The sequence below is a fragment of the Lepidochelys kempii genome, chromosome 2 (assembly GCF_965140265.1).
Source record: "Lepidochelys kempii isolate rLepKem1 chromosome 2, rLepKem1.hap2, whole genome shotgun sequence".
Classification (NCBI taxonomy): Eukaryota; Metazoa; Chordata; order Testudines; family Cheloniidae; genus Lepidochelys; species Lepidochelys kempii.
The window spans coordinates 230555981-230579177 of NC_133257.1; the positions used below are offsets into that span (position 1 = coordinate 230555981).

General features: G+C 38.2%; 1 protein-coding gene and 1 long non-coding RNA gene across 4 annotated transcripts in view; one reads left to right on the forward strand and one right to left on the reverse strand.

Moving 5' to 3' along the window:
- The window catches only part of SLC39A12 (solute carrier family 39 member 12), a 33931-nt gene extending 21733 nt beyond the window's left edge, over positions 1-12198 (forward strand). Inside the window, exons 8-13 of one of the 3 annotated variants that reach the window (XM_073334154.1) lie at positions 917-1069; positions 2312-2422; positions 4663-4723; positions 8352-8510; positions 10536-10723; positions 11977-12198. In XM_073334154.1, the coding sequence (XP_073190255.1) occupies positions 917-1069; positions 2312-2422; positions 4663-4723; positions 8352-8510; positions 10536-10723; positions 11977-12105 (801 nt within the window). In that variant the 3' untranslated portion in view covers positions 12106-12198. The remainder of the gene's footprint in view (positions 1-916; positions 1070-2311; positions 2423-4662; positions 4724-8351; positions 8511-10535; positions 10724-11976) is intronic. The other 2 variants (XM_073334155.1, XM_073334156.1) reach the window with 2 other exon arrangements.
- LOC140907679 (uncharacterized) overlaps positions 2656-23197 on the reverse strand; it is a 55472-nt gene continuing 34930 nt past the window's right edge. Inside the window, exon 3 of the long non-coding RNA XR_012157575.1 lies at positions 2656-2840. This is a non-coding gene — a long non-coding RNA (uncharacterized lncRNA). The remainder of the gene's footprint in view (positions 2841-23197) is intronic.

Genomic DNA, 23197 nt, shown 5'->3' on the forward strand with positions numbered 1-23197 from the left:
GTAGGATTTTCCTTTAAATTTACAACATATATTTTACATACATGACAATGTAAAAGAAAAGACAAGCCTTTGATTAGTTGTTCATTTGGTTTTGCTGCTTTTTCTCTGCATTGTACAACTCGAAATAAGTAACTGAAGGGTTCTAACAAAAGGGGGTTTAACAATTTAATTTACTTGGTAAGTTGGACAAAACACACTTCTGATGCTTCTCCATCTTGAAATGTTCATTCTGGTTTAATAGATAGTAAAAGTTCTTTGAGGTAGTCCATATAACTAAAACTGGGAAAGACAATCAAAACCAGTAATATTTCTGGAACTAGAGCTGGGAGAAATTTTCAAAAGCACCAAAGGGATTTAGGAGCACCAGGTCTCATTGAAAGTCAGTAGAATTTGTGCTCCTAAATCCCATGTGTGCTTCTGAAATTCTCCCCCTCAACTTTTAAAGTGCTGTGTCCAGTGTATATATCTTTTAAAGTGCCAACTTTCAAATGAAATCAGAACAGTTCCAAGGAAGGTTAGTATGTTCTTTCCCAGCATAGAAACTGGAGCAAAGACCATGAGCAGAAGGGTTAATTGATTATTTTCTGAATGAATTTGACTTTCAAAGATGATCTGAACAATTTTTTAAACTGTAAAAGTCTAAACAAAATATACAAAGGAAAATCCTCTTGTCAATAAAATTAAATCTGCCTCTAGCAATAATATTACTTTTACTGGCAAGAGATGACAGAAGCATAATGGAGGCCATTAATAATGAATTTCATTACTCTATACTGGTTTTCCAGCACAGCAACTTAAAATACAATTAAAGTCTTGAGAGTGGTAATTAAAGGAAAGTTGAGGGATAAAGCTATTAGAGCTTTCTCTAGCAAAAGTCAAAACAATGTTTCCCCTTCTATTTCACCTCTTTATCTAGATTCTTGGTTTACATAAGCATGAAGCTCAGGAGACGGAACACATCTATGAGGGAAAAGAATATGTCTGGAAAATGTTGGGAATGATTGGAGGAATTCATGGATTTTTTCTGATAGAAAAATGTTTCTTTCTTTTGGTATCACCAAGTGATCAGGTAGAACTTTCTTTTTACCCCTTTTAAAATCCTTTTTGTTTTTGAGATTATAAACTGCACAGTAAATTTATAAAAGTTTTTGGAAAAATAACTGCCTTGTTTACAAGTGAAATGAAGCATAAACTGCCTCTTCCCAAATTGCTCCCATCAGACTGATTTTGCTTTGTACGTACCATTTTGTTTTGGTGCATAAGTTTGATGTGTTTAACTGTAAAAAGGCCAGTTATTTTAATTATTGTATTCTATAAGCAGACTTCCGTGGCTAGCATGAGAACATGCAAAAAGCATGTCTCTCTATGAAAGAGTAATGAGAATTTCTTTACCTAAGCACTGTTTGAAGAGCTCAAAGATTCACATGTTATCCAAGGCTTTTTTAAATGACACTTTAAAGAATTATACTTTAAAATTTACCAAATTGCTTGTAATTTTCTACCCCAAAGGATTTTGAAAATTAGTATAAATGTTGAGCTCCTTAGATTCATGCATTATACTGGTACTGTCTCCTTGTTGGCTGCTATGCTCTCAGTAATTCTATTATTTTATCTCAGTGCGCTTTGTGTTTGAAAATGTCATTAGGTACCAGGATATAATGTAGCACAAAATGTGACCCTTCATTAAGTCTCTGAGTATGGGCATTTGCTGCTGCTGTTTTACAAAGGATGCTTAATCACAGGCCTAATGTAGATATCTGGGTCCCAATCCTGTATTCTTCATGTACCCAAAATACCTCCTACCTTTGAGGAATACAGGATTGAGGCATACAAATTATGTAAAATGAATGGAATGTGACTATTTTGCTAACTATGCCAGTATGTGGGTTTGCTTTTAAGATGTTAAGAGCAAAGCTGAAATCTATTATATAAAGAATAGTGAATAAAGAGAAAGGGACTTTATAATTTTTTTATGTCTTTAATAAACCCATTCAGTTGAGGGCCATCTGAACACTAAACATTAAGTAATTTGTTTATCTCAGCTTGTAACTCTAAACTTCAGCTTTAAAAAAATAATTTCCTATAATACCCTCTGGTTCTCACATATTTTTCTGGTTCAGTTTGCAGTTTTTGGAGCTGAAAGGGCATTAGCAAATGTTTATCACAGCTAGCATTTTTTTTTCAATTGTTTTTATTCTCAAGTCAACAACTTTCATAGGTCAAATAAAAGCTAAATCTGAACATGAAACTGACAGAAGCTGCACCTGTTTTCATCTGGCTTCAGAACTAATTGCAAAGCATCTTCATCCAGCAGGGCCTTTCATTAGTTAATGGGCACTTGGGGCATTCCCATGATCTTCCAGTGGAATCTGAATTAAATGACCACTCAGGCAGAGGCAAATCTACTTCAACCATACAGTTGGTAGGTTACTGATATGAAATGCTTTACTGACTTGATTTCCTTCTTTCTCTGTGTCTCAAAAAATAAACCCAATTAACTTCATAACCGAATAGTATTTTATTGATTTTTAATTTTTATGTTTATTGATTTTTTCCTTACTCCATGACCTCAAAAAAGAATGTATTGTCAGAAATCTGTACATTTGTTAGACCACAATAAGCATTTTCAGACATAATTTATTCACAAATATTTACAAAGCCAATCTATCGATATATCTCAGGTTGATGTAATAAACTTCTTTATATGTCATTTGCCCAGTAGATTTTTAAAACATCTGCTGTCTTCCTGGTTTTCCAATGTAAATCACATCTCAAAGGAGCCAGATCCGTCAGGCCTTATGCCAGCAATACTCCCTTCAATCTTCAAGTTGGAGTAAGGACTGCAAGATAGTGTCCAAAGAGATTACATTACACGTATAATTAGTTACCAGCTGAAAACTTGGACTACATGCAGTCATTTTTCCATTAACATGAATAATATGTAAACAAAACCAGATGGGCTGAAAATAGTGTTTTCCTGTTAGAAATTGTGTAGGTTCCCATTTGATCTATGGAGAGTGCCCAAGCAAGATGTTTGTTTGATAGATACACACACACATACTCAACTGCTTAAATTGATAGGTTTTAACATTTTTGCAAGCACAGTTTGTTCTTCATATTATGTGTAGTTTCAGGATATGCTAATTGTAGTCTTGTTATTTTAGTCAGAGAATCTCAAAATTTCCCATATTATGGTCCACATCTTAATGAAGAGATGGTTATCAACAAGAGCCATATGAACCGCTATTGGTTCACAGAACAGTTTGGGAACTGCTGACTGAATGCCTGTAGGCCGACCAGGGAAGATAATTTACTAAATTTTGACCAATATGGTCACTTCCTGTTTCTTCATTAAGTAATTAATCATTCCTTTCAGCTGGCAAACTGCAAGATCATCCTAAAGTTACACATTGATCATATGAACTAATGTGGCTTGGCTTGTTTGGATGAGAGCTCCCCATTTTTTCAGGATCATATGGGTAACAATGAGACAAAACACTGGCTGACAATGGGGAGATATTAAAAAGACTGGGACTTTTCAGCTTGAAAAAGAGATGACTTAGGGGGAGATATGATCAAGGTCTATAAATCATGAATGGTCTGGATAAGGGAGTGTAATTTACCCTTGGGGTCAAATCTTCTGTCTAGACAAAGTCTAACAAAGCAAAGGAGACACCATGCCACAGTGAAGGAGACATACATCACTTCTCTCTAATCATTTTATCTCCCCTTTTATTGTTTTTTGGAAGGGGTCAGGATGCTATAGCAGTGACTGTGAATGCTGATGAAATAAAGCTTGCTGTGCTACAATTCTGATATAATTAATGAATTGGATACGAGAGAGTTTTCTATTTGCATCTCAAACAGCCCGATTGGCGCATTTTGAGGGATAGAAGGGGGAAATGGGAAGGAAAGAAGTATGTGAGGAAGGGCTGGAAGAGGGAATAGAGTACTAAAATCAGGGACCTTTGTTACCTGATCATGTGTGCACACTGTTGCTACCTACTGTCTCAATATCCAGGTGGCCAAGTATCTTAATATCTGCCTGGTTGCTGCCTATTTGTTTTCATCTCCTCAAGTCTTGCAATTTCACAGAGAAACTACTAAGAATATCTTAGGCCTGGCCTACACCTAAAACTTTCTACATCACTTAGGAGTGTGAAAAATTCATATGCCTCATGTGATGCTGGAGCATGTATCTTATCTTAGTGTAGATAAGCCCTTAGTTATGGACTCCAATCTTCACCATTTTTCTTTCAAGATCCTGTAGCTGCATACACAGTCGTGCGATACAACAAAACCCATTATCCCATGAGAAACTGTACCAAAATGCTGAATTATAACTTAATCGTTTTCAACTCTGCATTTCCAGCTCAAAAGTTTGTTTCATCCCTGAAATGTGTTTTTCTCAAGGTACCACAGTGCTACTGACTTGTTTTTGTTTGGGTCTGAACTAGACTGTAAGCTCCTGGGGGCAAGGACAATCCCTCTTGTGTGTCGAGTTCAGTAACTAATTCTAATGATAATAATGGTATATATTGTAGATGGCACTAGCTAACTTTTCCTTTAATGAACAGTGAATCTATTTAAGTTTTTACTGTTTAATAACAGCAGATTGAAACAACCCCTCTATGCTGATCCAATATCGTTCCTTTTAATTAGAGAAGTCCCGAAGACTCAGAGTCTGAAATTCCTCCAGACTGCAAGGCAACAAGCAGAAAGAGTAAGTATTGATAAAAGGATTAAACAAGCAGCATGAAAAACCTTAAGGCCTGAGATGGGATTGAAAGTGTGAAACTGGCTCAGCTCTGTGTTTTCTATGTATTACGTCACCACATCTGATTCTGCCTGGCTACATAATTAAATCTCTGCTTAAAGACCTGTTTCCCCAGCCAACCAGACCCATAATTGTAAAGTTCATTAATCTTATACTGTCCTTGCTTCAACGTTTGTTTACCCACCCTTGCAAACTACTTGACTGAAGCCTTTTACTTAAAGGGAAACCCTCATATACTTACCACCAAACATTTTTTTTATAATTGTAGATCTTGCTTGGGCCTTTCCTTATTGCAAAGATATTGAAATTGTCATCGCTTCTCATTTTCTGGCTCTCTCACCACACTATAATTTCCCTTCTGACTCTTTCTGTCTCCTTTATGGTAATGAATCATGGTTATTAAAATCAGTGGTGACTTGTTCCTTATATGGGACTCTGGGCTCATAATACTTCTCAATCTATCAGTAGCTTTAGACTGAACTGATATCCCATTAAATGATTTTGAAATAGTTTTTACTTCTCTATTCTGCTTTTCCTCATTTTAAAAAATAAGAAAAAATGATGTGGACCTAATTCTGCTCTTGATTGCACTCATGTAACCCTGTTGAATTCAACAGAGCAGCACGAGTGCTACTGGGAAATAGCATTTTACCTAAAATCTATATATTTATCTTATTCTACTCCCCTTTGTCGAGTGGCAATTAATTTCAGGACATGACCCTGAATTCTTGGTAGTCTCACTGTCTTCTGCCAGCCCTTCAGTGTTATTCTCTGATACTGTGGAATTCATTTCCATTTCAGGACATAGATCTCATTTTTGGAAAACTGGATTTCCATTGTTTGAATCTGACCTTCCCTTAAGCATACAATCTAGCATCAGTTTCACTGTCTCTATCTACTCCATCTGTCATTGGTTCAGTGCTGTTCAGTCATCACTCTCTACTAATCATCTAAAACATATTCCACACAAGGTCAAGATTATCTGCTCCAAGTACAGCATGCCTGTATTTGGGAAAATTTCCCAATTATCTCTTTATCAGTATTCTCTGTTTGATTTCATGTTTTGGTCCTAACTATCAATTCTCCTCTGCATTAGAAGTTTAGGAGTAATACTCGATTAAAAGTATGTTTTGAAAAATAATTAACTTTCAAAGGGTTTGTACTGATTTTTTTATCATGATCCCTTCTGTCAATATCAACAACCAATATTATCACTTTGTAGTTGTATTTCCTGATTCACATTAGACTAATCAGAAGTCCTATAGGCACTTAGTGTTAGCCCTGAAAACATTGAACTAGAGCCCTATGCATGAGCAAATGTAAGGGTTAAGCCATTACCTTGTTAGTCAGAACTTCAGAAGTGTGATCTATAGTAGAAATGCTACCAACTGGTAGCTCTATGAAAATTAAAGAGCAAAATTCCAATCCCTGGTTTCATGCAAATAATCAATTGAAATTTGCAAGTTAAATGCAAGGTTGTTCAAAGAAGAAGAATTTGGATCCAAATACTCATTTTCTAAGAGGTACTATAAGATGTTTTACAGTCACAGCAGTAAAGTGCATTGACATAATTGCTAATAACCTGATTTAGTTTTAAAATAGAACTAAAATAAATGAGGTTAAAAGCACTCCAATTTTTTCGTGTATGTATTTACTTAAATTTCAGTCAAGTGTGTTCACATAGGTTACATTTGCACAAGCTTTAAAATGCCTAGCACTTCATCAAGTTAACCTGACTCCCCTTTTATACTATAGATAATAGGCTGGAATGAGTTCCAGCCATTATAGTAGGTTTTTTTCAACATCTGTTACTTAAATAAAACAGGCTAATAACATCTTGTGCCAGCCACAATTTCACCCTAGCCAGTGCATATTACAAATCACAAACTTAATGTAGTGCAGCAATCTGTTATTTCGATGTCATTCTTGTCCTGCACTATGGAATATAAACTGCCTATAGTGTTTAGAAAGAGCGATGCAAGCTGGGGACAGCCACGTCTGGCTCTGTGAGCTGGCAGGAAAATCTACCAAGCCTGCCAATATTACTGAATCCACAGAGCTTCCAGGCAACTGGAGAGGATTTTCTCAATACAGTTGTAAGACTTTATTTTCTCTGTGTTTTCTTTTATAATAGTTTTGAAGGCTTCAGTTCTAGGCAGTTTACATAAGAAAAACATCTTTCCCATCTCCTTAAGAACAGTCTCCTCTACAAAAATGTAGAGAATTTGCCCAATATTGCTTAACTGTATTTCAGCGTGCAAGCTACAAGATCACTTGTTTTCAGTGCCTCATCACACACAAGCAACATGAGCTTCAGTGCTAAAGGGAGGTCATGGAAAAATAGTGGAAAGAAAAACAGCTATCTGTATTCATGACTGATGTTACAGACAGGAGTGCTATGAATGAACAAAACAGCTATTAATTGATTAGAGCAAAGGTTAGAATTGAGTATGATGTGATACTACATCAGTGATGATGATCTGAGGTTGATTATGTTTTGGATTCTACCTCCTCTGAAATACAATGCTTAAAGATGAGAACATGAAAACATAATTTTTCCCTTGTTGACAACACTAAAAGAATCATTTACATGAGGCCTGGCAAGGATAAGGCCATGCAGATGCACTTCTCAGTCTGTTGATGGCCTCAGTCTGTTGATGAGCACAGCTGAGCCACATCAGCTAGGCCACCTGATGGATTGCTCCCCCTGACTGACTGAGGAAGCTAGCAGATCTGTCCTGAGCTCAGTGGCAGTGGTAGCTCACAGGCTGCTCAATTCACATGCCTGCAGATTTTCTGCCTCCATGAGCTAACCTTGCTCCAAGATCTGCTTCTGCCCTGCCCATAGCCTCGACCCTGCCCTGCACCTCGCCTTGTTTCAGTCCTGTTCCTGCCTTGCTCTCACCTTGGAACCAGCCTTGCTTATGTCTTCCCTGACTCCAGGTAATCTGTTTCTGACCCTTGGCTCTGATTTCTGGCTCTGACTCTGTCTTGACATTTGGAAGTCTGACTATGGTTCTGATCCTGAATCCGACTCTATCTTGAACGTTGGTTCTAGCATTTTGGACTCCTACTCTTGCTCCAACCACTCTACCAGACTGCCTAAGAGCTGGTCTCTTGACAAGGCCAAATTCTTCTCTTACTTATAGATGTGCAACTCTCTGACCCCCCAGGGTATAAACACCTGCCTTTCAAGACAGAAACTATTTGAGTTGGGAGAGGGGAGGGGGAATCTGAGCTTAGCACAGAGTGAGGTTTAGGAGACACACAGAAGGTAAATTATTCAACTGGACTCAGACCAACTTTTTGTCTCAATAGTCTACCTAGTAGAAAAGGTACAAAGGAAGCTACTTCCCACTGTTTGCATCTCTGAACTATTCTATTAACTATCTTCTTATGCTGAAAATCTTGAACCCACTGTAATAAGAACAAATTGGGTAGGCTTTTATAGTCCTCTGCTTGTCTTGGCTTTTTGCAACACAAAAACTTTAGTCTATTGGGGAACAAATGTTTGTAGGAACCCGAAAGCCTAGGAAGACATGTTTTTCTTTTTATTCTTGACTTTGTTCCCTAGGCAAAGGAATTCGTTTGTTGGCAATAATGGTTTTGGTGGGTGACAGTCTTCACAATTTTGCCGATGGCCTGGTAATAGGAGCAGCATTTTCATCCTCAACAGAAACGGGTGTTACCACGACGATTGCTATCTTATGCCATGAAATTCCCCATGAAATGGGTAAGCAAATATAAATACACATTATTCCTAACTGGCTCAAGTAAAGGAGCCATGGCTCTGTGTTTCTGCATTTACAGATACATTTAAGGCTAGATCCTGCCCTGTTCTAACACGAGTGCAGTGGGTGGATGGGGTAAAGAGGGCATGTAGCTCCCTTTGTCCCATCCCCTGCATAAGCAGAAGAACAGGAGCTCTCCCTAGTGCTTGGTTACTGCTCCAAACCACATCCCCAAGCATGTATGGTCTGTCAGCCGGTGAGGATGGGGTTGGCACATCCAGTTTATATGCTAGGGTTTGTAGCACAATTTTTCCTGCATGTCATTTTTGATTGAAGCACTGCTGACATCACTCTGCTCCCTGCCCCTCACAGGATCGTTCCCTAATTGGGCAGGGGATGTTCTTTCCACTACATGTTAAATTTGTTTCACTGCAGCGGAAAGGAAAGAGTAAATAAGGGCAGTACAAGCCCTGATCCTTAAAGTCCTTTCATAGTGCACAGCAGGGATCCCAACGATGCTGCGCTCTAGAGCAAGTGTGAAGGGAGACTATGCATGGGCACATAGGCATAATCCTCCACACAGTGGAATTGTCCTCTGTTCCCTTATTCTCAAGCACGTGGGTAAAAAAATTGGTGAGATGTGGATGCAGAATGGGCATGTCTGAGGAAATATGGGGTTAAATGAGACACTTAACAACTCCCTCCCAACATTGGTCTTACTCCTGCCATTAGGAGTAACCTAATGTGACCAGACAGCAGTCTCTCAATATTGAGGATGGGTTCCTGGCATTGCTCTTCCTGCTTATTACCTTTGCCATTGCATATGTATGCGCAACACTCCACTTCTGTACTGTGGAGAATCAAACCCTTAGTGAACAAAATATCTGGTACCAGTGATGACAAATAATTGAACAGTTTTTCTAGCAGATAGAAAGAAGATCTGAAAAAGAGCTATGTGTAGTTCAAAAGCTTTTGTCTTTCACCAAGAGAAGTTGGTCCAATAATAGACATTACCTCACCCAGCTTCTCTAACTAGCAGACAGGCCAACAAGATAAAATAGAAGTTTCATTGGACCTAAACTTTCCCTTTTTCTTCATTGTTTCCTCATACTACATCTTTTCAGAAGTTTGAAGCTATGCATCGCATTGCATTCACACACATATATATGGTGGTAGTTGGATCAGAACTTTGTATTTGTTTCTTTTCTTATGGACTTACAACTCAAATGTTGGATGTATGAATAACTTACCAAAACCTAAGTGTGTGTGGCTGGGGATTCCTGGAAAACATGCAGGTTTATAAAAACAAAAAAAAATGTGACAAAAATATTGAATAGCTGATACTGATATCAGACCAACTGGCATAGTGGAATTACACCAGTGTAAAACTGGTGTGAGATCAGAATCTGGTGCTCAGATACTTGTGCTATGTATTTGTCATGTAGTGGGTTCTTCTACAAGAGAAGCGTCCTGAGGGCTGATTCTGATCCAATTTAGACCAAGGAAGAAATTTAGGAGTAACTCCACTGAAAACTACGGAATGACACAAGTGTAAAACCTGAGCTGCCACTGTGTTTCTCTTTCTGACATACAGCACCTATAAGTAAAGACCTAAAGCCCATGTTACAGACATAATCACATGATTTCTACGGGCAAGTTCCCAACCAAGAAAGATTTAGAAACTCCGGGAAAGCATGTGACTTCACATTTGCATGTATCCAAGTTGGAAATGTCACAGAACATTGAGAACTAGTGGAGAGTCCTCCCTTTATACTGTATGCTATCTTTAGGAGCAACTGAACAAATATGACTGGATATGTAACTTTCTACAAGCTACACGAATTTACAATCATTTCTACAGAAATGTAAGGGCAATCCTCCAGCATCCAATACAGTGTGTGTGTGTGTGTGTGTGTGTAATTCTATCTAAACTATTATCATCGATGTCTTACTGCCTTCCACGTAATCTTGAAAATGCTTTATCAACTAAATAATATCTTTTTCCCCCCTCTATTTTCTCTATGCAGGTGATTTTGCTGTGCTGTTAAGTGCAGGACTCTCCACAAAAATTGCATTATTAATGAATTTTATAAGTGCCCTAACTGCTTTCATAGGACTTTACATTGGCCTTTCAGTATCAACGGACTCCTGTGTTCAGAACTGGATTTTTACTGTCACAGCCGGAATGTTCTTGTATTTATCTTTAGCAGAAATGGTGAGCACTATAGTCTATTCTATTACATTTTTCTTTTGAGAACAGTCATGTCATAAATGAATATAAGAAAGGACTGTAAGCTTTTTGGGCAAGGATGGTTTTCTACTCTGTGTTTGTACAGTGCCTTGCACAATAAGACCCCATTTATGGTTGATGCATAGCCAGTAATGTACTAAACATGATAAATAAGAAAAAGGGAAAAATAAAGGCTATAAAGCGTAAGAAATTAGATGAAATTGAGGGATCTACATTTCATAGTTCAGGAAAGAGTACAGAATAGTTCTAATTCTGATTCAAAATTTGAACCGAAGTATTAAGATCCAGGGCTTTTGGTTTTGCTCTTTATTAAGATTCAGAACTTTAATTTGGAGCCAGACTTTTGAGATAGGGTTTTGATTTTGGCCCATCTCACATTTAAATATTTTTATCAAGTTTTGAAGCATAGAACAACAAATAAAGAAAACACATACAGTAAAATATCATGACTCTAGATCTATGTTCAAATGTTGATTTGGACCTACACATAAGAAGTTGATCAGAAAAGATCCATATGATACCGTTACATGAAAATAATAATAAAAAAGCTAAATTATATGCATCAGGTTCAGTCTCGTGTATTTTCACAGGCTATTGTGGGACATAAAATTAAGATACACTATCCTCAATACTGTGATTCGAGAGATCATGTAGGGTGTGTAAATAGCTTTTAATCTGATGCTAAACATTTGGTGCCTTTGTATCTGACCTAAACCTTATGGAGAAAAATATAAAAGGTAATTTTAAAAGCATAGTTCATGGATTATGCTTTTAATTTATGTACCCGCTAAAGGTCAAGTCAATAGGAATTTTGCCAATAATTTCAGTGGGAGAAGGGTTGGTCCCTATATATAGTACAGAAACAAAATAATAAAAACTGCTTTATTCCCATAAAAAAGAAACACTAATTTTACTAAGTGTTTCCTTCCATGCAGTTTCTTTAAAAATATTGAGAAGTTAACACATTTTGGATCCTCATTTGGTAATTCTCTCTAATGTTGGTAAAAGATTCACGACGATAGAATTAGATCAATTGAAGTATTTCACTTTGAATAGTTGTGATAACATACAGTATGTGCTACAGATTTGCAACTATATTCAGAAACTCAGGATTTAAGTCTTTTTTTATAAGAAGTTTGTCAAGTTTTCCCATAAGACTTTTTTTCCCAGAGATGAATATATCTGGCTCTCATTCTGGTATCTTATTCTTTATTTAGCTTCCTGAAATGACTCACATTCAGACACGACGACCCTGGTTGATGTTTCTCCTACAGAACCTTGGATTACTATTAGGTTGGCTTTGCCTCTTTCTTTTAGCTATATATGAACAGAAAATTAAAATATAATGTTTCTACTGGAAATCTCTAAATATCAGTCATGAATTTGTATAGCATTATTTCCATTTTTTCATGCCTGGTATAGTCATTTATAAGTTAAGTCAGTGGGATTTTTGTATCTAAAGTTACGTAGATAACAATTTCACTTTATTAACTTATTGTTCAGATTTTGTAATATTTTTAAAACATGAATGTTTAGATTGATGTTTTATTTGTTATTGAGTTTACCAAAACTCTTATGATCAAACTCACAGGAGCTTCTCATTAGTTTATTGAGTCCATTCTAGTTAAATGCTTCAAGTGATCTCTGCTACTCTGATTGAAGAAAAGAATACAAGTTTTTATATACAGTAATCCAACTGAAAAGGAGCATCGTTGAAGAGTTTGAAGCATAAAATCTTGTTACCTCTTAATGCCAAGAATAAATTTCTATGAAACTGAAAAGTATACTCAAGCTGATTTACTGAGTTAAATACACACAATCTCATTCTAATACAATGTGCATTATCTACCTTCTGATGTATTGAAAACAGTTTTGCATCATGTCTTGCTGGCCCTCTGTCGCACAGTTAACAATGGCAAACAAGTGTTAAAGCCTGTGACAATATTAGAACACAGTTGAGCAATGTCAGAATATCCACTCGTGTCTGCATTGTAAAGGATAGCTCGGTGGTTTGAGCATTGGCCTGCTAAACTCAGGGTTGTGAGTTCGATCCTTAAGGGGGCCATTTGGGATCTGGGGCAAAAATCGGGGATTGGTTCCTGTTTTAAGCAGGGGGTTGGACTAGATGACGTCCTGAGGTCCCTTCCAACCCTGATGTTCTATGATTCTATGTGTATGTTATGCATACTGGCATCTATGAAAGCCAATCAGATCATTAGATAATGTCATCAGTCAGAAAGTAGTTTATTCATACAAGTACAGTATGCTTTAAATGAAAATCTGTTCCTACTGTCTGAAGTGTACATTGATCCAGCAACCCTCTCTCACTTGAGTGGTTTTACGCAAGTAGCCCCTATTGACTTCAGTGGGATTATTCCCCTCAGTAGACCATTCAGTTAATCTGCAGAATCAGGCCCTAAACAAATTTTGACAATAACGGCCTGACTCTGAGGCGCTGTGTGACTTCAGTAAGGTATTTTATAATTAAACTCTGTAATTTATTTAGCATAAGGATTCCCTCCCCTATTTATTTCTTTTCTGTAAACTAAATCACAGACTTGCTCTTTGATACAAAATGCTTATTTCTCTTATTTGCTGAAAGAGGGAGAGCCAGTTACTGAACAAATTATATTCTGTGTACAACCAAATGCACAACTTTCTTCTTTTCTCTGTCTTAGGTACTCATACAGCCCCCATTAACATAGTACTGGAGTGTCTCCCAGTCTTTCATGTATTTATTCAAACATCTCTGAAGTAGGAAAGTACTGTTATCCTCACTTTACAGATGGGGAACTGAGGTACAGGGGGGCTAAGGACAAGATTTGTAAAGGTATTTTAGGCTACTAGGGATGCAGACAGGCACCAGATGGGATTTTCGAAAGCACCCATGTGCTTAACTCCCATTGATTTCAATAACTGTTAAGTATCTATGCACTCTTGAAAATCCTGCTGAGAATTTATCTACATCTTTAGGTGCCTAAATATCTTTTAAAAACCTGGCCCTGAGTGACCTACCAAAGTTCACACAGGAAGTCTTTGTCAGTGCAGGGAACAGCACCCAGGTGTCCTGAGTCCCATGCTAGCTCCTGAACCACTTGTTCTCAAGGGACATAAGATTCTGATGCTGCCTATTCTGTTACATTAAGTTTGAGAGATTCCAGTTTCATTGAGAAGCTGTGAGTGATGGCTCTCTGTCCCAAGTTTACATTTTCTAGGAGTTTGTGTTTAATTTTCATAAGGTGAGATTTAAAAAAAATGGATCTCTCAATATTTCATCTGCTAGTGATGGAGCTGAGTCACTTCATGACCTTCCACAGACAGTCAGTTCAAGCAGTTTCAGGACACCACTGGAGGTAAGACAATATATTCTTGTTTCAGGAAGGCCAAGTGAATATTGGAAACATTTGTTATTTCAAAGAGCAGAGCTACTGTATTTTGAGCAAGGCTACCAACTGAACAAGATTTTGCATCATCATTTGAAGTTGAATATTGAAATGTTTTTCTACCTGTTGTCAAAAAGTTTTTGGAAAGAACAAGGTTTATATTTTTGTAGTATATTTTCCAAAATAAAATAATAGTATTTGCTTAAGTACTTGTGTGTGCTAGCAAGATTTGTGATTATAAATGTACCTGCCCTTGCTTAGAAAATATACTCTTTTGACTTAAAAAAAACCCGCAAATACCCTGGTTTCACTGAACAACCAGACATATTTACATACCCTCTACCAAACACAAAATCTGATTTGTCAGAATACTGGATAGCCACCTGGTGTAGTCACTCAGATTCTATGACTGTGATATTTTCAGCCGATGAACAATCCAGTCACCAATTTTCACAACTGTTGACTGTATCACAAGCCTACAGAAGAGGATTTGGATACCTGTAGTACCCAAGAGAGCTGATCTACCTCAACATTTCATTAAGGCTGATCTTTCAGCAATAATCCTTTTGCACCAAAGGAGACTTTGGTGGATTTCAGGAAACACTGAAGATGAAGTATTACTATGATGTAGAATGCTAAACTATAGTTTAAAAAAAGATACTTTTTCCTTGATCATGATTAATATACTGGGTAGATTGATAGGAATTTGCCACATAGACTTCTACAATAAGTCACTCTCATCAAAAAAAGAACCATTCATATTACTCTACTCTTATCTTTTTTTTGTCAAGGTGACCTCCAAGAACTGAAAAAGAAACAAGAGAATCCTGTTTCACCTCCATTGAAGGGAGAGTATAAAACTACTGTGGAACTGAACTCATTCTTTTCTTACATAAGGGATGGAGACTGTGTTTTGTCTGGCTCAAATTCTAAATAATTTTAGAAATTCTAAATAAAATTCTGCAGACCTTACTCAAAGACAATGTTTATTGTCTTTAATGGGCTCAATACTGAAGTCCTTAGATAGTTCTTTCTGAAACAAAACTCCAATTGAATTCAAGGGGTCAGATTCTTCTCTATTACTCCCACTTTAAACTGACAGAGATTCTTCCCCCTTGACTTCTGTCAAAACATCTATCAAGGCAAATCCCAAGTAAATATTGCAGAATGTTATCACTTGTAGTCCTTAAATCAAGACTGCATAGTTTTCTAAAAGATGCACAATTGCACAAACAAAATTTATGGACTTGATGCAGAAATTACTGGATGAGGTTCTGTAGCCTGTGTTATGCAGGAGATCAGACTAGATGATCACAGTGATCACATCTGCCCTTAAAATTCAAGAATCTATAAATCTACTAACTTTGTTAGCAGAAAAGGGTTAATATTTCTTTTGTTCTTCCATACATTCTCAGTTTTCAGCCATTCTTAGGATTAAACACGAGAGGATCTCTCTCTCTCTCACACACACACACCCAACCCCCCACAAAGAATATCTGTTTGGTAGAATTGTTTTTCCTGAAAGTTATATGGCAGAAGAACTCATAAAAAGTAGTTCCAGTTCCAAGCTCTCGGGTCTTCTAAGTGTTGGAGTGTTGACCCTGTTCATCCGTTCTTGTTTATGTTATGCATTACTCTCTGGCTTCTAAGATAAATACTACCTTCCTTACAGCAGCTTTCTTAATGCCTTTGGAACATTTCTGGAGTCTATCCTTAAGTGTTAAACACCACTGTCTATTCCATCACTGAACTTTGTGCCTTCAACATGAACTTGGCATCTCTCCAGTGATAGAATAATGTACCAACTTGGCCTATAATGTAAGAAACAGGGTTAATTTTGATATTGTAATATGCTCAAATAAATTGGTTAGTCTCTAAGGTGCCACAAGTACTCCTTTTCTTTTTGCGAATAAAGACTAACACGGCTGTTACTCTGAAACCTGTAATCCAGCAGTTATACATACAAATAGGCTGACATATCTCAGCTTTGCCTCTCATTCTTAGGAAGACTGTCATGACTTTAATAGGGCTGAGTGTTCTTGGGCCTAGGAACCAATGTGCAGCAGTTTTATATCAAAGGCAGAGTAGAGCTGAGAACTTTATAATAAAGATGGGATGTACTTTTTGTCCAGTGTCATTAGTTTTCATTGCTTTACTGTAACACTCTCATCCCTTCCTCTCAACTTAAAAAGAACCTGCTTCCTATTTTGAATGTATTCTTGTGTTATCTATAGCCAGATGCCTAAGAAAAGATTACACAATGTCTTTAACCAAAACAAGAAAATGCAGTTTAGTTCAACAGGAAAATTAATTGCCCTAGATCCTCAAAGTATTTAGGGACTTAACTTCCATTGAAATCAGTGGTAGTTGGAAGCTGAAATGCCTTTCAAGATTTGGACCTTTGCACCTATCTCCTGCCTGGGGGCACAAAGGAGGACAAAGGTGTAAAAAGCCTCTTCCTCAGATAAGTACGGTAAGAGGTGTAGCTAAGTACCTTACATAGATTTCATAAGATGTAGGGAAGTAGCCTAGATGACATACTGTGAGACTCTTGGAGCCTTAATAATGAACACCTCACCATACCAAATGCTGTGTACTCTCTCTAGGTGGATTCTAACACTTCAGTAAAGGCACACAGAAACCATAAATCAGATTTTGTTCTTCAAAAGATCTTGCAGGAAACTAGTTGGTGTGTTTATTTCAAGTATTTGGCAACTAGAGAGTGCCTGAGACTCCTGAGTAGATCTATCCGTAGAAGCAGATGCTTGTTGATGTTGTGTGAGAAAGTGCTTGAATCTTCACTCTGGCAAAAATATTACCAGAAAGTCAGGAACATTACTACCGTATATGCTTACTGCTCTGAAAGCAGAGGTGTGTTTTACCAAACACCAACAAGCACTGGTGTCAATATAACATTTAGCACCTGTCTAGAGGATGATTTAGTGCTCAGCAAGCCTGTGTGTGAATCTAAAATGCACAAGCCTGCACACTAAGTGGCCATGTGGACCCTGCTGCTGCATGTTCAAAGCTCCATAGTACATTGTGATATGGTGGTGTTTCAAACACAGTTTAAAACAGCAGTAGATCAAAGCACACTACGGAACTTTTAGTGAACAGCAGCAGGGTCCACATAGTGTGTGCCAGGCTAAGGTGCTGTAGATTAACACCTTGACTTGCTGCACACTAAATCACTAAATAGAAATGCCCAGTCTACTCTTATTTTCCTGGTGGTGCCAGTTACATACCTTGGGCTGGATTTCCCAATACATTGCAACTTGTGTAGTCATTTACATAATTGCAAACTGAATGCACAGTGTAAAGTACTACAAAATCATTTTGCTCTAACTTTGCTCAAGTGGAAATGGTTTCACAAGGAGTAAGGTACTGGAGAATCAGGCCCCTTTTGTAAACTACTGGGACAATGAGTACAAATGGCAATGTATTCTAAATTGCACAGTTTTACCATTATGTGATAGGGCAAAGGAAGTCTCATCCTACTTACAGGCAGAAAGGACAAAATCAGACTATGGAAGGATAAGGTGTGTGACCAGCCAGAACAAAGGTGTGTCAAGGAAAAATCTTTCAGCATATTGTGATAGTACAACTGGCCACAAAGAAAATACTGTAGCAAGAATATGTAAAATAAAGCTGCCCTTCCTCATTTAATTCATTCCCAGCAGCATACACAAAATCCACACAAAACTTCTGCCAGTGCTGCTAAAAAAAAATCTCCTGTCTAACCAAGTACCATTTCAATATTTTAATTATTATGAAGCAGGCCCTTTTTATAACACTTAAATGAAAGACATGTATTGACAATATGATCCACATGTTCATAGCCATGTATTTTGGAAAATACATATTCATGCCTGATATAACCATAATTTTGTGTATATTATTTATATTTAGTAATTAGAGATGGAAAACACCTTCTCGGAGATATAGTTCTTCCCCCAGCACCTCCTAATACTACTAAATAAATAAAACTACTTTTTAATATGCCATTTTGTACTTGCAATTAGTAAGAGAAAATATGCCATTTCTCTAGACAGCAGAGTGTCTTACTGTCTAGCATAATGGTGTCTGGCATTATAAGAGTGGAGTGAGAAAGTACATGATAAGCTGTTGTAAATTATTTACCGGTGTGTGGTATTTTAACATACCATGAAAATACTTGTGTTGGATTTTAAATTACTAACTGTCCCTCTTCAATTGCAGTTCTCCCCCATGGAGCTATGTCTTTTAGAATAAGATATGATGGGAGCCTCTTAAGGTGAAATCAAGTGAGTTTTCTTTTTCTTTCTGTGTTTTTTTTAACCCCCCAAAATTCACTGTGTGTTGAGTTTCACTATAAGTGGGGAAAAACTATCCTGCAAAAGATCTCCTTCCACATACTCCAGCCGTGGTGGCAAGACCATTCTTCCTCACTCCTTGAGTTTGTGCTGACAGCTGTCGATGAGTTCAGGCAACATCTGAAAGAACAGTTCTTTGCTCCCATAGGAGAATAGCTATAGCAAGAGCAATTCCTGTTCACTTCTTGCTGGTAACACATGAAATAAGACCTTGTCTACACACAAAACAAGCCCCAGTTTAATTAAAATTGAGTTTAAGAATTGGCACCCCTGTATTCACACCCTACACACGACTGCAAAAATATTTGTACAAAATATGCCTTGTGAAGTATAGGAAAGCTAATAACACACAGGTTATTAATATCGTTCTAAAATGCATGTCTTAATGTTATATGTGAAGTTATTAATTCTCTCTGTATCCTGTTACTAGAATGTGCTTAAGACCAGATAGCCTAGCTTAGGTAATGGTGATAAACAGGTCTGTCCTAGACAAAGGAATATGAGTTTACCTCAATTGACATGTTTGCAGTAAACACAATCATCAAGCTTAACCTTCAGGGTTTAGCCTGATCCTGAACTTGAAAGGCAGAGAATAAACATGGCTCCTGCACTCCAGAGACTGAATCCCCAGGAGGCCGCCTTGACTTGTAAAACAAAGGCAATCCTGTTGGGAATATGAGGAACAGAGATAAACTCCATCTTTATCCTTTACCTAGGAGACAAGGAAACCACGTGATTTGATCTCTGTGAGGGGTCCTGGCCACGCTGGCCAGTAAAAATCGGGTAAGGAGACTGTGGATGAAAGAAATCATCTTGTAAAATGACTCTATCTTGCTAGATTAAGTTTTAGACTTTTAGGTGCATGTTTTCACTTTTATTTGCTTGTAACCATCTCTACCTTTATCTCTTTTCCTTGGTATCATTTAATCCATGCCCGTTGTTAATAAACTTGTTTTGCTTTCATTATAAATCATCAGTGCTGTGTAAGTTCAGTAAACTGTGTGCTTCTAGCAAGCTAACAGGTTGGAGTGTTTTACTGTCTCTGTAAAGGCAGTGAACCTAACACTTCTTCTGTGAAGGTCCGGTGAGAGGGACTGGTCCCTGCAGTAGGACAATTCTGGGGAGAATTTGGGGCTGGAAGGGTACTAAGGTCAGCCTACAAGGAGCAACCAGGTTGGGCAAAGCCAGGGTGAGGTCACTTGTGGGCTGCTGGCAAGTTGTTTGGATCAGAGCCCTGGATCAAACCTGCACAGCCTCAAGACAACCAGGGTTACAAGGCAGATTGTGACTAACCCCCTTACCAGCCTGGATGATCCCCAGAAACATCACAAAAGTGAGCTTGTGCAAACCTCTTTGTTGATACTCTTAAATCAATTTAGTGTTATGTGTAAAGACAAGGCTCAACACAAGAAGCTAGGGATTCTTTCTCTCCCACGCTAGACTCTAGATTGTGGGGAAAGGTGCTTTTCAAAACATGAATTTGCTGTTTGATGTAAGTAACATTATCAATCATGTTAATTATGGTAGTGCCTAAGGGCCAGCCGAGAATGGGGCTTCATTGTGCTAGGCCCTGTGCAAACACAGAGAAGTAGATGGTCCCTGCCCTGAGGAGCTTACAATCTAAACAGACAAGATGGACAGGGTGGGGGAAGGAGTGGAACACACAAGTAGAGTGAACAATGCTGTGACAGCAAATGTCATGTTAGTTCCATTTGTGGGAGGGGATCCGCTCAGTGAAAAGAAGAGGGAAGAGAAGGTGGGTGAGGAGAACAGGGCAGGTGAGAAGAAGATAAGAGGCTGAAAAGACTGTGAAGAGGGAAGAGAAGGGCTGGAGCAAACAGTCAATCAACATAGAACAGTCTAACATTTTCACTGGACTGTCCAGAGGTCCCTGCTTTGGCTGTTTCTGGTCCTGTTGACTGGAGTCTCTGGCTGGCTGCTCTCTCCAGCTCTCCCACAGGGTCACTTGAAGTGGGGAGGGAAGGCGCCATCTGGTGCTCCCAGAGTCTATGTATGGGGGTCTTCCCTACACAATTCTGGGTCCATGGGGGCACTAGGGGGAGTAGTGTTCCCAGCTGGGCCACATTTTACTCCCTCCTCCACCCCCACCCCCATGGACCAATCTCTGCTTTGTCCTAACAGCTACATAACCCGAAACACCCATTATACCTTGTGTGAATCCAGGTGAACACCTTTACAATTGTGTTAGCTGGCTAGGTTGCACGTAGACTCCCTCCTATATTTTTATTCTGTCCTCCCTTTGCGCTCTCCCTCATCACTTCACAGCCATTATGGGCATTGTAGATTCAAAACACTAAGAACAAGGCAGCAGGCTCCTGGGTTTCTCAAGAGTGACAACAGCAAAGGAAAAAGAGACAGCATGTGGCATCCCATTTGGTAGACTAGCAAAAGTAACAGCTATAATATCCTTTTGGTATTATTTTTTTCTCATGCCACATTCCTGCATTATGCTAGTCATGTTCAGATAGGCCTGCCCCCACATTCACAGGGAGTACGTTTCTGAAAAGTACATTTTAAATGGTTAATTGCACAGTAAAAGGGCCCTTTACTCTTTCTGCATTCATTTATGCTACAGAAACTGCCAAATATGATGTAAGGTATCAAACTTGCCCTCTCCCATAATTCAGCTTGGTTGGTGGAGTATGTTCTCCTGTGTTTAAGCCTGATGAGAAATAGACAGGTTTTGTGATGTAAACATATTCATGTTCATTTGATTATAGAACAGCATAAGATCAAGTGTCTGTTAGACTGCTCTCTACTGCTTATTTCAATCAGACATGTTTACTTCTTAACATGTAAATGCATAAATCATGAGCCAGAGTCTTTTTTCCCTCACAGTTTTTTTTGTTTGTTTGTTTGTTTTTGCTGGTGTAACTCTATTGACATCAGTGGAGTTAGTCCCAATCCACACCAGTTTAAGTGGAAGTAGAATCAGGCTCCTTCATGCCTTTGCAGAGGCTCCCATCTGCACAGTGTGCCTTTTACTTTGATCTGTGATATAAGAAATTCACTCCAGTTCTGTCACATAGCTGAGGACCAGCATTGCCTATGAAGTACTGAAGGTTCTCAGGCATCAATCTGATGAAAAACATATTGCATATTCATTTATCCCCAATGACTATTTAAAACATAAAATATAAACATCTCTGAGATTAATGTACTCAGTTTAGCAAACCTGTATCTGGTTTACATCCCTCAGTCACCACACTGACATTTTGTTAGCTAATTCATTGAGCAACTGATTAGAAAGCCGCAGCAGAAACAAAAATCAGCACTTTACCATTTTCAGCAAAGTAGGAGCAAATTAAATTTGTCCAGTCTAACCCGATCACGTAATATCCCTCTGATAAGTATAACACTCCAGTTCTAGCTGCCTCATGTTATTGTTTTCTGGTGACAGAGAAGCTGGCTCAAATACTCCTGCCATAATTCATCTGCCGTAAGAGAAAAAAACAAGCTGAAAGTAAACTTGCAAATCATACACCATCACACCTCCTTATACTGAATATAACTGAATCTGGGTGGGTTTCAGCTTTGAGACGGTCAAATGGAACAAAACAAATGCAGCTCCATATAACAAGAGAGACAGACTTGTGTTTGTAGATGCTAAGTATTTTTGGATGCTAAGTAATGACCATTGGTGGCAACATAGCATATCTGGCATTACACTACTTTTTTATACCGCTGTCTATTTGCTACAATAAGAATGGTACAAAAATGTACCCACCTGCTGGATCATTGTAATTGTCCAATAGTTCCACTTATACCAAGTTACAACAATAGCGTATTTTAAATTAAAAAAGGGACTGATCATCATCTCCCACGAAAATCCAGTGAGAAAGGAAGAGTTACTCCCAAAATAGTGTATCTTGCAATGACTTGTCCACCATATTATCCCATCAGTTATGCCTCATAGAAGGGGAAGAGGGTGGAGAGACTCAGGTCAGGGAACAATGGGAAACCCAAACCCCATGGATGCCAGACCAGTTGCACAGAGCAGTTGTGCCCTCCAGGCACCCCTTATCCCTTAGCAACATGACTAGCTCAAAGTTGCCCTACTGTGGTCATACACTGCTACCCCTTTGGTGCCTGGTTAGTGTCACAGTAGGAAAGTAAATGCTGGTCCAATCAGCATTAAAATCCACTGTAAATGCATTACACTTTTGACAAAGGGACATGAGGCACAGAGCAATCTTTCCTTGGTTCTCTTTTAGCCAACCGTGGTACACACAGAGCCCCCTCAATACACAATATTCATGTTGCAGAACTGCTGCAGACTCCGTGGGATGGATGGCACATTGCATAGGATTATTGCTTAACCCTTCAACACAGGCCCAGCCAGCCACTTCCCAGCACATTATTGCTCCTGTTGGTATCAGAGTTGAGGAGCATTAGGACCATGTGGCCATTTACTTCTTAAATTTTAATCAGGTGAGTAAATGTTTATGTGTGTAAATCCTATAAAATAACATTCCTGAAAAGGACATAGGAATAGAGCTGGTCAAAAAAAACTGTTAAACTGTTTTTTGATGGAGAATGTTGTTTTGATAAAAGAATTTTTTGCAAAAAGTGCCTGACATGCAAAATTTTGACTTCTCATAGAAAAAACAAACAAACTAAAACATAAACATTTTTTTATTCAGAAAAGGTGCCTCCTGCCTGCATGTTCCTCTGTGGGCTGG